Raw genomic sequence first — 16,520 nt, forward strand, 5'->3', positions numbered from 1 at the left:
TAAGCCTACATATAAGTTTAGTTCCTTTTGCATCTTTTCTGTTGTGTTCATCTTGTCATGGACATACACAGATTTCTGATGAGGGCTTTTGGATATTTTAATTTTCCAAACCATTTCCTCCAGTTTCTGCCCAGGGTTCCGGAAGTTTGCTGTCTAAACTATGTTTTGCCCTATTCCTCTTCCTTGTGGTATTCAATAACAATCTCTAGCACATTTCCTACCTGAGGTCTAGTTTGTCTGAAACTTGGACCACCTTCTAGAAATCCTACAGAAAAAGTTAAAGCAGATGTATATGGTCTAATTGTGAGTAAGCATTGTTCTGCTTGTAGCTTCAAGCTTTGAGTTAAATTTAGGGACTTTGCACCCATTGTTTGCACAGTATTTCTGCTTTGCTTCTTTCCTCCCCTGGTGTAAGTTAATGTGCTCAATGATCCCTGCACTCATGGGGATACTCATGTTCCCGCATTCGTTCCCCTCTCTGATCTTTCAATTGCATAATCTCTGGCAGCAACTCTGTTGAGTCTTTCATCTCTGGGCTCAGACTGATGATGAAAACTCTCTGGGAAGCTTTCATTTCATTTTTTATACTTTTCAATATGGGTTTTCATTTTTTTAGTTTTTATTTCTATTTCCTATTGATTTTGCTTTCTGATTTCTATTGGTTTATTTTATCATGCTCACTCATTACTTGAAGCATAGTTTTGTTTAATTTTTCAAATATATTTATTACAGATGCCTGGAAGGTCAGACCTCTAGTCCTGTTCACAGACCATTTTTGTTACCTGACCCTACCTGGCCCTGGATTGTTCACACTTTCCTGCATCCTTATCTGCTTAATATTTTTATGTTGAACACTAGGTATTTCATATAATATATTATGGCAACTCCCTACATTAGGGAATTTTTTTTAAAAAACAAACAGAAAACAAACTCATTTTGTAGTTTAAAAACTCAGCTAAACTATTTTAGTGAAATCTATTTCTAATGCAATTTAAAACACATGATGTCATTCTTCAAAGGATACAGCCTTGGGTATGCACACGGTCCACACTGGATGATATACTTTTAACAGATCTCTTTTTTACTGTCACTTTGCCTCATATCGTTGTTAAGGTCTCTAACTCTGTATTACATCCAGCAGTTTAACCTTTACTAATTGGTGTCTTGATTGCTGAAACCTTATTTATTCAATTTGGTTATTTCGGAATAGGAGTCTTTGGTGCACTTGGTGGCATGGTTGATATTGCTGGCGATTGAACCCTGGGCATCATGCATATGCTCTACTACTGCGCTATACTTTTAGCCATGGGATTCTTTTTTTTTTTTTGGTTTTGTTTTGTTTCTACCTCAGGAAGGGTTTTCTTTACTGTTTCTTTCCCCACTTTTCTCTGATCTACAGTTCATTTTATTTCTCCCATTCTCAGCATTTCTTAGTTGCCTGTAGTTCTTTGTCTAGGGTTGAATCCTCATGAGTTTTCCCCTCTTCCATGTTAAATATGTCTATTGGTGTCCTCCTTGTTCAATTCATGTTTAGGCAGCCATGATGGTGAGACTTTACACGAAACAGAGTTTCACAGCAAACTCCCTGCTCCTCTGGCTCTTAGAGTTTTCCAACCCCTCTTCCATAATGTTTTCTGAGCCTTGGGTGTGGGAATTGTTTTGTAGATTTGTCAGTGGGACTGTACATTACAGCTTGGCATTTTGATTTGTTGTGATTTTCTTTAATGATCTTGTCTGTTGCAAAGAGAAGTTTTCTTGATGTGGGGTGACTACAATTATCTATGGATTAAAGGGTGAATATTTAGAACATAGTTAGGGGATCATGATGGCTTAGTAAAATGCTAGTTGTATACCCTCCTCCACAATCCATGACTTCATTCATTCTGAGTTCTTGACTAGATTTCTAGTACTAGGAAAGAAGGCATTATTTCCTTCTTGTTGAACAGATCTTAAGTCCAATTATAGAGCTGTTGGTTATTACCCAGACATTTGTGCCACAATTTCACCTTTGGGGTTATGGTACCATACTGGTTGTTATAGTTAGTTCACAGACATCATCATTGGGTAGGACTGTTGGTTCATTCCCTTCTTGGAAAACTTGCATCGTACCTTTTGGGCCAATTCTAGCTGAGGAGCCTCTGAGCTCTGTGTCTTAAATACATGGTATATTCTAGTAAGGAACTTGAAGATATCACATAGCTAAGTTTTTTTTAACATTGTATGGGTTTATTTTATGTGCATTGGTGTTTTGCCTGCCTGTGTGAGGATGTCAGATCCCCTGGAACTGGAGCTACAGACAGATGTGAGCCACTATGTGAATGCTGGGAACTGAACCTGGGTCCTCTGGAAGAGCAGCCAGTACTCTTAATCCTCGAGCCATCTCTCTAGCCCTCATTGTATGGGTTTAAAACTAGCACTTCCTAGGTAATAAAGGTCACTAAACATCTTTAAGCAACTCTACTCAACTAGCATGGTTTATCTCTGTGATGTTTGAACTTGGGAAGTTCAGTTTTTTTTTTAATTTTTCATGTTTCTCCTTAACATGCTTGTATTTTCTTCTTCCATCTACAGCATATATAATAACATTAATGCTTTTCTACAAACAGATGAATTTTCCTTTATTAGGTGTATTTTTGTGGCTCCTTTGAAGATCTAATAGTTGTTCTTATGTGACAGATGTGAATTCAACTAGGCAAGGTGCTAGTTGTTTTTTATTACCATTAATAATCTTGAAATTTGTCCTGGGAGAAAATAAAATTTCTTATGAATAATTGTTAAGGTTTGCTAGGCAGATCCAGAGCACCCTTATGCATATTTCCACCTATTTACTTTATGTGTGTTAGACTTTTTCCCACTTTAACTGGTGGCGAAATGAATTGTTTCTGGGCCAACACAGATCCAGAGATTGTTTTCCCTGCTTCATTTGTTTGGGGTTTCTAGTTTGAAAAATCATGATCATGTAGCATTAATCCATGTACTAGTTTAAAAGCCATGAAAATTTCTGGTCTATGACTTCCATAATCCAGTAAGTGACAAGGAGTTGTTGAGTAAAAATGAGTACAATGTCTATAAAGCTTTTTCTTTAAGAAAGCATTTCTGACATTTAAAAACCATTGTTAGTGTCACTAAAAATAACACTGACATGTGCTAAGTATTTCAAGAGCTGTCATCTTAAGATTCCTTTAATTTGATGAGAAACATTTGGTCCCCTGTTGTTGGAAGAGAGGACAGTATATAGTACCTGCTGTGTGCACAGCCCATCTCTCTGATATCCTTAGAAACCACCATGCTGCTACTCATCCAAATGCTTCAGAGCCTCAGGTAATGGGCGTGCAGGATTATGGAAATAGCAAGTTTGGAAAAATAGAGTAAAATCAGCATTAGGTTCACACTAATTGGTACCTGGTGGCTCAGTTCGATAGTATAGTCATATTTAAGAACACTTACTTGATTTCATGCTTATGTGAAGATAAAACACAGTTTAATGTAGAAATTGTGTGTGTGTGTGTGTGTGTGTGTGTGTGTGTGTGTGTGTTGCTGAGATGGAGCCCAGGACTTTACTCATGATGATCATGTTTTACTAGTAATCCAACACCTAAGACGCCCAGACCCAAGGTAGGAGTTTAAACTATCATACAAATATACTTCAGAGTCATTTGGAAGCTTATAAAATTGTAAAGTTGTGTGTACTTTCATGTACATATATTTTGTGAAGAGTTTTGGTAGCTTTTTCCAGATTCAAAAAATTGTGTATCACCAAACTAAGAGTTTTTCTCACTTCTTCCCATTGAAAACCTTCTTCTCAGCAAGTTTGTTCCTACTTTGATCTTCTTTTTTGAGCCAGTAAGTTTAATTATGATTGATTGCATGAGTAGAGGGGCTCTGTACTGGAGTATGGACAACTTATCAATCACAATACCTTTAAGGAAAATCACACCTCTCCCCAGTACTCACTAACTGTCCTTAGTTCTTCAGTGCAACCTTAGTTATTGCATTTTGGTTATTTTTATTTCTAAGACTTGTTGTTATATATCCTGGACTCTGTATATTGCCAAGGATGACCTTGAATTCATGCTGTGCACCACAGTGCTAAGGTTTAAAATAATATCATCAATTCGTTAAAATAACCAATGCTAAGGTTTAAAAATAACTGAGCTGAGGAGATAGCTTTATCGATAAACTGCTTGTCGTGTAAGCATGTATACCTGAGTTCTGCCCCCAGAACTCATTCATATGATAAAAAGCTATGTATGGACACACACACACACACACACACACACACACACACACACACACACACCCTCATATGATTTCAATCCTTTCACCCTTTTACCTTTCTTTTAGTCTCCTTTTTTATCTTGTCAACAGTTTTAGCCAAAAATGATGACTCTTGGTAGTGAAAATTATTCCGAAGACATAGATTCAGTATGTTGGATCACAGTAGAAAGACTCCATGGAATAAATACCTTTTTAAAAACGTAATCTTTAAAAAGGCTCATGAAATGAACTTGTTTCAGATGGTTCCAGCTGTCTAAATCTCTTAGGTAAATAAAAAGCAGAAAACTTCACAAGCTTGTGACCAATAAAATATTTTAAAAAACAATTGACTAGTATTAAAGGCATGTGCCATATTCAGCTGCAGCATTCTGAAATGGGAGGATCTCTTGAGCTCGGGTGTTAGAAAGCAGCTTGGGCAATACAGTGAGACCCCAAGACTCCTTCTGAAAGACAAAATGCAGAAATACAAGAGATAGGTGCGTCTGTTAAGATAATTGCACCAACATGGCGTAGAGTTACAGATTGCAAATCCGAAGTTGTCTCCAGGTCACTCTGTTAAAGGTTTATTTATTTACAACTTTTATTTATTTATTCACATACACACATATGCACACACATGCACACATACACACAGTTAAATATGGAGTTCAGAAGACAACTTTAGAAAGTGAGTTTTTTTTCTTCACCATGTAGGTTCTGGAGATTGAAGTCAGATGGTCAGGCTTGGTGGCAACCTTTTCCTCCCAAAATTCTAAACATGTTTTGACATAGAGTCACCCCAAGTAGCCCAGGCTGGCCTTGAACTGGCAATTCTCCTACCTGCCTCAGCTTTTTGAGTGCTCAGAACCACCAAACCAGCAAGAACTGTAGTCAACTGTACTCATCTTCCATTTTGCCCTGCTTCTTTATGCTGGAGATTAACCTTAGGGCATCTTGGCATTCTACAACTGTACTATATCCCTAGCTCTTTACACACATATTTACTTATATTTATTTTTGAGCTCTTCTGCCTAGATTATGAGCTAGCCGTGAATTTACTCTCTAGTTCAGCCAGGCCTTGTACTTGCACTCGATTGCTTAGCCCGTGATTATAGGCTTGAGCAACGCTAGCTTGCCTTAAAACTGTTATTTAGTTTTCTTTTTGGTGACAGAGGTTCTCTATGTAGCCCTGGCTATCCTGGACCAGGCTGGCCTCGAACTCAGAGATCCACCTACTTCTGCTTCCCGAATGATGGTATTAAAAGGGTGTTCCACCACCACCACTCAAAAACTGTCATGAATAAAACCATTACTTATTTATTAATACCCCAAATGCTGCTCCCTGGTCCTCCTCACAGAGTTCCTCCCCCTGCCTGTCCCCTGCACATCTGAGAGGGAAGCTCTTCCCCGTAAATCCCCTACTCTGGTTCATCAAGCCTCTTGAAAAACATATATACCTAGGAAATAGCTTTGAAATAATAGTTGGCAGAAAGGGGTTAAAAATGAAATGGATAGTCACCAAACTTCAGAGGGTTGCATTGTCCATTTCAATGATTTCTGTCTATTTGGTCCTATTTCATTTTGGCTTGTCTTGTGTTTTATCTGAATGGTTTTATATTTTATAGAATACTCTACTCTCCTGTAGCCCCACTACATGCAGACTCTTGGTGATCCAAAAGCAACTTCGGGTTTGCATTTATTGGGTCTCTCTGAAACACATTACTCCAGTAAGTGCTAATTGTTCAAAGCATTTCATGCAAAGTACCATGGTGGATTGCTAAGTATAATTTAATAACATTTTGACTAATTAGTCATCTACATTTTGTGATGTTCTAACAGCAAAATTTGCTTTCCTTGTATATTGAATTGTGTTTTATCATCACAGAAATTTTTATATGCTATAGTTGTTTTTGTTAGAGGTTGCTAACATTGTCATCGTTTGGGTATAAGATTGTACTACTTGTTAAAGTTGACTTGAGTATTTCTGTGAAGATTTATGAAAAAATTCCTTTCCAAACCATAAATCTATTCAAATATTTTCAAAAACGTTTGCTTAAGATGTACTGTTGTCGTTGTTAAATTTCCGAATCCCCTAGAGTTGGTAATGTAACCACCAAATTATGCTATGGTATAAGAATCAGTATTTTAATATTCGAAGAGAAACCGACTAGTTTTTCAATGTCACTGCATATGGCGAGAAAATTAGATTTGAAAAATTCTGTTGCTTATATCACGAAGAAAATGCATACTGATGTTTACATGTTCCTATATAAAGCATTCTATATATTTACATCTTTATTTATATCTGTAAAGTTTCTTTTTGAATGTCTAGGCCTTGAATTTCCTTGGTAACAACCTTAACTCAAATGACATTCTTATACAGAGGCTTCCTTTACGTCTTCTTTTGTAATCTACAAAGAAATTTGTTTTCTTTTGTTTCTAGTACATTGTGATGCAAATTAAAGCTGTTGTAGCTGCTGCATTGTAATATATCAAATGGCATTCTCAGCAAAGATATTTAAGGTCTTTACCTAGAACGAAGTAATTACATTTTTAAAGACTAAATCTAAATACAAGACTCATTTTGGGGTTTTCTGTTGAGCCTGACCCATACAGGTTGGGCCATTCCCAAGTGGTTCCAGTTCTCTGTTATTATTTAGTCAGAAAGTCACCAAACTTCAGCTGGCTGCGCTCTCCATTTCCGTGATTTCTGCCTTCTTTGTTGGCTAATTGGAGGGGAGAGGGCTTCCGAAATTTTTTTCTGTCAAGGACTTTGTGCAAATGATGCATCTATTAATGGAACTCTTATTTAAGTGTGAGTGTGGAAATCAGAGAACTCCAGTTCCAGGATCTCTCGCTGAAACTGGAGTTCAATGTTTCCCTCAGGCTGGCTGACAGAAAGGCTCTCCTTCCCGAGTGCTGGCATTATAGGCACGCACCACCACTCCACCTGGCTTTCTGTATGGGTGCTGGGCATCTGAACTCGGCTCCTCCTCCTTTTTGGCCCTGTAGCAAGTGAGCCCTGAAAGAAGCTTTACCTTGTCAGCCCTGAAGGAAAAATTTCTGGACGCTCACTTGATGCTGTTTTCAAATAGTCCTCTAAGTGTACGATATGTGGTTTAGGAGCAAGTGAGCTACTACTCCATTTTTCTCTCTGGACAATTGCACTCTTTCTTCCGGTGATATACTCCTGGAGATCACTAAACACAGTTCTCAGTATGAGAACGAGCACACCAGACTTGAGTGCATGCTTAGACACATAAAGCAAGACTTTTTTTTCTTTTTTCTTTTACTTATCATAATGGCAAAGTAAACGACAGAAGGCGTGTGAGGCTAAGCAGAGACTGAACACGATTAAGTGCCATTAGCCTGGTCAGTGTTCTATCAAAAAGCCATTACCATTAATTTCTCAGCTCTACTCAAGTAAAAGAAAAACACTGAACGAGTAGGAGGGGGGTGTTCACAAGATGAGATGTTACACAGGGATCTATATGCCACACCTACCAAGCCAGCCAGGAGTGAGTAAACTCTATTGTTTTCCAGGAAGATGAGATGTGCAGAACCTGCCACCACAGTGGCATGAGGCTCCAGCCTTTACCACTATTGTTTTTGAAAATTATGATACAGAAGACACAACAAATTTATGCATATAGTTTTAATAAAGAACATAGGAAGATAGAAAGCTGACCGGCATTTTTTTTTCAGTATTTCTGCACATCGTTTTAAGAACACTATATTTATCACTGTAAGCAGACTGATGGCAAAAGGGATTTATAGCAAATTGGCAACTTGAGCTTAACTGTTGAAGTCCCCCAGTGTCTTTCCTTTTCTAGCTCTCCAATACATTCCATATATTACCTAGACCCAGACCTCTCTTTCCCGCTGTGTTCCTTTGCTGATTTAGACAGCAGGCTGAAAGCAATTACTCTTTGAATGCATTTTATTTTATTGTTCTTTTCTTTTTAACCATTCCCTACCAAACCCAAACATCATAATAGACAGATTGTGTTCTAACTCATTCTGCTGATGGATATTAACCAGGTTTCTCCAAAGAACACATTTAATGATTTTACATACTGTGCTGGACAAGCCTTAGCCCTTTTGGGGGTAATAAACAAGTTAAGGGTTGCATGCTAGTTAAAAGCCACCCATTTCTTGCTTTATTACATAATACTTACATGCAAAGGCTACAGTATAATATGGTATTTTATAGGTATGGTTAAATAAATGCAAATGTAGCACACACTGTCAGCCATTTCATCCTGTTTGCACAGAGTGCATGAATTTTCTGTGAACATGGAACTTGCATTAGGGTCTGATGATCTTGTTAGATGTCCTCTGTGCCTCTGCACAGAACATGTCTTTCAGCCAAACTGACACTCTGACAGCAGACATTTCAGAATAGATAAATGAAATGTTCTTCACTTCTTTTGATTTTGGACTTCATTAAAGAACAGAATCATCCCTGTGAAACATTTGTTCTAATGACCTAGCAATCTGCCTTTAAAGAAGGGTGTGCATTCATGTCCATGTGCACACATGTAGCTAGATATCAAGGATGAGAGTTGAAAGAGATAGACTATGAATGATTATTACATTCCTGTCATTTGGGGCCTTGTTAAATCTCAGGTGTATATTGCAATAATGTATACTACACAGTATTCTTAAAACGCCTTCTACGACTGTGCTTAAGCCCCATTAACACAAATGCCTATACTTTGTGCAATTTGGCAGGAACATGAGGAAGCACATTTATTTTTCCCTGGAAAAACAAACCCTGAGATTGGGCTGTCTAGGTGCCACAGGAGACTATGGCAATGGCTGATGCCATGTAGTGCGAAATACATATGTCTTAAAGTTTCAGTGAGGGCAAGAGGCACATATTGCATTAGAAAATAAAGAGTTGTCTAAATTGCAAACTTCAAGATGTCGGAGAAAGAGGGACACTTGGAATGTGGTTCTGTTCTCTTTGCTCCATGGTTATTCCGGCACTAGAAAGTAAAGTCTCTCTAATAGTATCTATGTGCTTTTGGATGGCACTTTATCTCCTTTATGTTTAATTTTTGGAAAAATAATTTCCATTCTATCTTTTCCCAAGGACATTGTTGGAACAAATGGAAGAACATTAACAAAGTACTCTAGGCTCTGCAAGGAAACATTGTGCACTAAGCATGGAGGAGAAGAATGGAGCACATTTGTTTGCTCAGAAATACTGTAATGTTTAAACTTTTCATTCTAGTCCTGCAAATAAAAGTACATAAGAGCACTATAGCGTTACATAGCACCTTTTAGCTGTGGGATATTTAACAGCAAGTAGTTCTACTTTCCAACTGTGGAAGCAGAGTCCCAAAGATTGGGGAATGAGATCCCACAGAAGTTACTGGGCAGGGTTCCAAGGAAAAGAAAGCAAATGAGTGAGGTCAGGGTGTGCTAATTATGGCACAAACCTGTCTTCTTGATCAAGAACTAACCACTTAGATGTCTATATACAGTAATCAATACACAAAGAATCTATGCATAGGGGTACTATCAACGTGTATCAACTAATGAGCTCAAGATACTAAAACAAAAATTGGGTTTCTTCTTTCTCCAAGCAGCCAGAGAAAACCCTGGTTTATTTGGCCTTTTGAAGACAGCCTAAGTCTTAAGACACTGAACAATCAGCTTGCTTCCCTGTACTTTACCAACACTGTCTTTTGTGACACGATGCCTACCAGGGCTGAATGCTCACATACTCCACAGAGAAGAAGTTCCTGATGCTTTCCGGACTTCAAAGCACAGAGCGCAGCTTCTGTACTGTACGTCAGCGGAAGACCAGCGGGGTCAGGGAAGGTTGCTCTGTTGTGGATTTCTTGTGAATACTGCTTGCACCCATTATAGAAAGGTACATTTGTACAGGACTAGAAGGAAGGCCTGTGGATCATAAAGCCACATAGATGGCTAAATATGCTTCCAAGGCAAACCTAGACATGAGAAATGCTTCAGAAGGAGCAACGGAAAGGCAAAGTTCTTTCTATGTGAAAGTATAAACTTTCATCACGAAATCCAGCATGCACAGTCTCCTGTGTCACTCCTCAATTTGTGAGTTTGAGAAGCAGTCTCCAGGCCCTAGCTCTAATGGATTTATTCATTTCTTGTATTCTCTCAAATGAAATGCTGACTCCAATCTTTTTATTTGATGCTAACTGTCTCACCTTCATTAAAATGACTCAGGGGGACCAAATGGAACCATTTGGTTGTTAACTTTCAATAGCTGGATTGTTTTCCTTCTCGGTTGCACTGGAGTCCCAACGCAGATTTGTTTGTGCCAGGCAACTCTTTTTCACTCAGAGACATTTTACAGAGAATAATTTAGTCAACCCAACCATCTCTTAAGGAGTCCAATTCCTTGGTAACAGATGCCCGTGACTCCCACTGATCTCTGGTAAGAGTTGGCCTTTTATCGTCAGCAGCTGTGCATTAGAGTGCTGGTTGACAAATGAAAGCCATCAATACTCTTAGGTACTATTATTATAAAGGAGCAGCATTAGTGTCCATCTCATTGATCCAGGCACTAGGACTGAAAGGAAGGCTGGTTATAAAGAAGTGGGGAAATGGATGTAAACTCTCTTAATGGCTGAGCTGCCACCGAAGCTTAAGAAAGAGGACCGGAATATCACTGTTCAGTTAACTCTGTACATTAACTCCTGCTGTGAAAACACAGACCTTTAGCTAATCCTCAGGCTAGTGTCATATCTGAAATGTTATCTTCTTTGACGGAATTTTAATTATACCTGAAAATCATCCTTAAATCCATTTTACGAAATGGATGGTTCATCACCTAGGCTTATAATATTTCGACCATTATAAAAGTAATTTACAAAGGCTAAAACAAGTTATATAACAGAGAAATGAATAAAATAGAGATTTTGACCACAGCCTGGCATTAAAAGTTTTTAAGAAAGGAATTCCTTTTTGTTCTTGTTTTCCAATGTAATCCAAGCAGGCCTGGAACTCACACGGAGAACAAGCAGGCTGGTCTTGCCGCAGCCCCCTCCTCTGCCTCCCAAGAGCTGGGATGATGGGCATGCACTCTCACGCCTGGTCTTCAAATGCTAACTGTTATGCTCATAAAGTGCAGGTCTGATCTGTTCCTCTGCATCACTTGTGCTGCTTTCAGAAACTTCTGTGACAGGACAGGCTTTGTCTTGTTCAATTCTCAACAGGACCTTGGTCACGCTCTATTCGATCTCCTTAAATTTCAGATACATGATATGGGGTTTGTTTAGAGCCCATCAAATATTTAACTTGCTATTTAGGTGAACAGCACGATTAAATACAAGCCCCAGTTTTTTAAACCTTAATTTTTGGCAGAATTCTGTATTGGTATATTGCACATACACATGTTTATATATGCCCCTGACCATAAGCTGTAAATACATGCTGACTTCCCTCAATACCAGAGAGAGCCTGCAGTGAGATGTGATTAATAGTCTTTCATGGGGGAATTAGACTCCAAGGCAAGCTTCTGAATTCCCTTTGTACCAGACTAGATGAATATAAAGTTATATATATATTTTACACTTAGGCTTTCACGGGTTGGGGGAGGATAAAAAAGAAAAACTGGCTTGCAGCAACTGTTTCCAATCTGAGTTCATTCAGCAAAGTGAATTTGCAAAGTCCGGAAAGATCTGCACAACAGGTGTGCGACGGAACCCTCAGACTGTGCAGCTATCAATCCAAAGCGGTGCCTTAGTTTGAGGATTAGAGTGGCTCTCAATATTGAAGTCTGTAAGCCTCGTGGGAGATGACAGTTCCTGATGATAAAAAGCAGAATTTTACAGGTGAGTTGAACAACAAAAGTGACACTTAGTTGATAATAATTTGTAAACATTAAAATCATTTTATGAAAATATGTTGAAAAAAAGAAAAAGAGGGCTTAGAGGGTAAGGCACTTGCTACTGAGTCCAATGATGTGAGTTCAACCCCCAGAACCCACATGGTGAACAGAGAAAACCAACTCCTCTGACACTCACCTCTTTGCTTGTGGCATACGTGAGCTCCACCCCCAAACAAACAAGTGGTAATTAAACATTTAAAAAAGAAAATATATCAGCATTAGTAAGTTTGCTTCTGGATTTTGTTCTACGGACATGGTTCCTATTGCTTTCTTTTCAAGGACAGCATTCATACACTTATTCCTCATAATGAAAAGATGGATAAAACCTTAAAGTTAGATTCACACATACATACACATACACACACCACAGACATATAACTTCATATAGCATTTTCATATAATCTTATTAACTGAATATTTTATTATAATGGAAGAGCAGTCTGTTTCATCAGTCAATTTCTAGATACTTAGTTCTATTTTAACAATTCTGACTTTATAATAAATTGATAAATAACTGTAGAGAACTCTGGCTAATTCACTGAAACACACCCCTAAGGTGCAGTTAGTTATCAGATAAAGTATTATGAACATGTCAAGGCTTTTATATGTGTCACCAACTTGTCTTCACACAAATGGACGGTTTATGAATTTTAACATACCCGCAATGAGTATGAATATTTGTCTCACTGTCTTTGCCAACATTAGATGCTATATAATTCGTAAAGCCTAGCTGATTTAGTAGACAAAACCTGATAATTACATTATATTAACTTACACTTGATTTTACAGCAAAATGATATTCTTATTTATTATCTTTTGCTCATCTTTAACTGTTGTGGTTTTCTTTGCTTAATGGTTTACAAGAAAGAATTCAATTAAAGATGTTAATTTTGTATGCTGCATATTTTGCAAATGGTTTTGGTTTGAATGAATTATGTGGAATCAGTGAGTCTTTGTGTAAAGATTATGAAAATAATTTATTTATAAAAATTGCAACAAAATAAAAAGTTCATGTTTGTTAAGTTGTTTTCGAGATTTTACTTTTATTTTAGGCACATGAGTATGTGTTTTTCCTGCAGGTATGTCTGTGCCCTGTGTGCATACAGTGCAAATAGAGGCTAGATCTCCTGGAAATGGAGTAAGAGTTGCTTATTAGCCACGATATGATTCCTGGGAACCAAATCTGGGTCCTCTGGATAGGAAGCCACTGCTCTTAATTACTGAACCCCCTCTCCATCCCTAGTGTTTGTTAATTCTAAGGTACGAATATGGGGTATTCATTTTGTCCTTATTTTTTCTTTAATTAAAAAAACCTCTTCAAACTAAAATAAAGAAAAAATATATAAATCTATAATTTTGTATATATATTATTCAACTATTCTATGAATAGATATTTAGGTTGAGCTCAGTTTGTATATTTTGCAAATATCACTGTAGTCACTCTCTATATATAACTTAAAGTCTTCACAGTTCTATGTGTCCTGGAATTTACTATGTATACCAGAGATAAAACTCAGAGATACACCTGCCTCAGCCTTCTGAGTGCTTGGATTAAAGATGTACACTGTTATACCCAGCTTCTTGACAAGTTTTCAAATATTTCTCTCATTGTTCCCTCAAACTATCTTTAATTATACTGAGAACATGACTTTGTTGTTCCTGTAAAACCAATCGCCTAACTAATTTGGGTAGTGTTCCCTAGAAAAGGTGTCCTTAATGGCAATAATGCTTCCCTGGGAAGTAGAAGAAATGTATTTCATGGATGAATATCCATTTGAGATATTTATGAAAGGTTAGAACGGAGAATTGCATGGTCATATAAGTTTGAGAAATATCTTACTCCACTTTGGGGGGTTCACAATATCCCCTAGCCTATTAAAAATTCTAATATCTACTGCTACAAGGGCAAGGTTCCATGACTTGAATAGGAGATGACAAGAAGTGATATGATAGTCAAATAAATTCAGAGAGTGACTACAACTGCTGCCTAGTGAGTCACAAACTTGTTAGCATATTGAAAATCCCAAGAATTTCTACACTAAGTATGCTTACATGTTACCCTCTATTGACACGTTTTTATAAAAAAATAAAAAATCACTAGCATTTCAGACTATGTTATATATGTGTAAAATAGAGACAAAGCATCCTAGATAATGGAAATATAGATATTATAAGCTCTCTTATCATAATTTCAAACATTTCATCAAAAGTTAAGTCTGTTTTTAAGTAAGAAAACAGACTTAACTGTTCTGCACTCTAACCTTTTGTTATAAGTGAAACTGCATAGCTAAGAGCCCATCAGGCCTTTAAATGCAGCATCATACGGGACATGTATGACCAGAAATCATACAGCCCTGGGTTGCAATTTTAGGTTCGATGTTTGACAGCTGTATAACCTTAGTTAAATGGTTTTGCTGTATTTCAGTTTTCTCATAAGAAAATATGAATTATAACAGTCACCTTGCAGAGCTGACGGAAGTACTTAGCAAACTAGCTCGCATATACAAAGTCTTGTATGGTACTTGTATCAGTCCAAAGCAGAGGGAAATGACTGAAGACAGGAGAACCCACAGATTGAGAGGCTTCTGAGTAACTGTTAGCATTTTCACGGGAAAAGAAGTGATGTGTTAGTAGTTCAGAGCTTTGAATGCCATGATATTTCTATAACTAAAACTCTCCTTCTAATATGGAATCACACTGGTCTTATTTACTTGTAAGTGTTGCAAAGAGAAGGCTTTCCAACAGGTCAAGGAGAATCCTGTGCAAAAAGCTGCCTGCCACTGATAACAAATTAGTAGCATGTTAGGAGGGTTGGAGTATAGGGAAGCTGGTCTTTGCCGTTAGTAGGTAACAATAGATTATTGGCAGACATAATGGAGTCAGGCAAAAAGAACTTCTTTGTAATCTGTATCATTTCAGGGACCTGGAATGCACTGTGACAAGGTTTATAATTCACAGTATGAAAGTAAATAACCTGCACGAGATATTTGGCTGTTTTTGGATCCCCTGGGGTCTTTTAGCACAAGTGAAGTACATGTGAGTTTGTCAGGAATAAAGGCATTTTTCTCAGTACATTGCACAGGGAAATTATGCATAGAGCTTCTCCTTCTGTGTGCAATGAGAGTGAAGAATTTAACACCTTGCTCACCACAGTGAGAACATTCTCTTTTTCTAGTTCGGCTCTCAAGACTGCTTCTTAGTCCAGGAGGCATTGAATGTGCCTCTTTAACACTCACCTGTGAGACACAGAAAATGCGAAGCCTGCTATGTTTCTGACTCCACAGCAAGTGACGACAAGCCTTCTGGATAATCTGTAAGATTGAAAAGTACAGGTGAGTGCTATGCACTCAGTGTGTCCCTCGGAGGTTTGTGATGTTGGTCTCCTGTGTGGTAGCATGTCGTGGAAGAAACTTTCAGAAATGGGGTCTAGTAGAACGTACTTCAGTCAATGGGAGTTCTAGCTTCAGAAGGCAACAGTGTAGTACTTATTTGAGGAGAATTCTTGTAGCCTTTTCTGCAGCCATTTCTCTTTCTCATGATGCACCAAGCTGTAATAGAGGTGTGTGTGTGTGTGTGTGTGTGTATCTGTGTGTCTCTCTGTGTATATGTGTGTGCATCTGTGTATGTCTCGCTCTCTGAGTGTGTGTGTATGTGTCTGTATCTGTGTGTGTCTCTCTGTGTATGTGTGTGTGCATGTGTGTATGTCTCGCTCTCTCTCTGAGTGTGTGTGTGTATGTGTCTGTGTGTGTCTCTGTGTATGTGTGTGTGCATGTGTGTATGTCTCGCTCTCTCTCTGAGTGTGTGTGTGTGTATGTGTCTGTGTCTGTGTGTGTCTCTCTGTGTATGTGTGTGTGGATGTGTGTATGTCTCGCTCTCTCTCTGAGTGTGTGTGTGTGTATGTGTCTGTATCTGTGTGTGTCTCTCTGTGTATGTGTGTGTGGATGTGTGTATGTCTCGCTCTCTCTCTGAGTGTGTGTGTGTGTATGTGTCTGTATCTGTGTGTGTCTCTCTGTGTATGTGTGTGTGGATGTGTGTATGTCTCGCTCTCTCTCTGAGTGTGTGTGTGTATGTGTCTGTATCTGTGTGTGTCTCTCTGTGTATGTGTGTGTGGATGTGTGTATGTCTCGCTCTCTCTCTGAGTGTGTGTGTGTGTGTGTGTGTGTGTGTATGTGTCTGTATCTGTGTGTGTCTCTCTGTGTGTCTGTGCTGAGATATTGTCACTATGTCATTTCAATCTTCCAGCCATCACAATTGTAAGGCATACAAACTACTTCATAAAGTACATAACCTCTAATAACTTTTCATTTTAACAGAAAATGGACCATTAACGGTAATCAAATGTCCCTCTGTCTGTCTTATATGGGTGGATATTTGGTCAGTAACA

At 38.2% G+C, this 16,520-nt stretch overlaps 1 protein-coding gene across 4 annotated transcripts in view; it reads right to left on the reverse strand.

Annotated features, from left to right (window-relative positions):
- Positions 1–4,573: 4,573 nt before the first annotated feature.
- Positions 4,574–16,520, reverse strand: part of Zdhhc15 (zinc finger DHHC-type palmitoyltransferase 15) — a 133,475-nt gene continuing 121,528 nt past the window's right edge. For 2 of the 4 annotated variants that reach the window (XM_039099740.2, XM_063280025.1), the window contains exons 11-12: positions 15,373–15,447; positions 7,898–12,053 (exon numbers count right to left, since the gene is read on the reverse strand). In XM_039099740.2, the coding sequence (XP_038955668.1) occupies positions 15,401–15,447 (47 nt within the window). In that variant the 3' untranslated portion in view covers positions 7,898–12,053; positions 15,373–15,400. Of the gene's footprint in view, positions 4,722–7,897; positions 12,054–15,372; positions 15,448–16,520 lie in introns of those variants that run through there. The other 2 variants (XM_006257145.5, NM_001039101.1) reach the window with 2 other exon arrangements.

Source organism: Rattus norvegicus, chromosome X (assembly GCF_036323735.1).
Source record: "Rattus norvegicus strain BN/NHsdMcwi chromosome X, GRCr8, whole genome shotgun sequence".
In the NCBI taxonomy this organism is placed as follows: domain Eukaryota; kingdom Metazoa; phylum Chordata; class Mammalia; order Rodentia; family Muridae; genus Rattus; species Rattus norvegicus.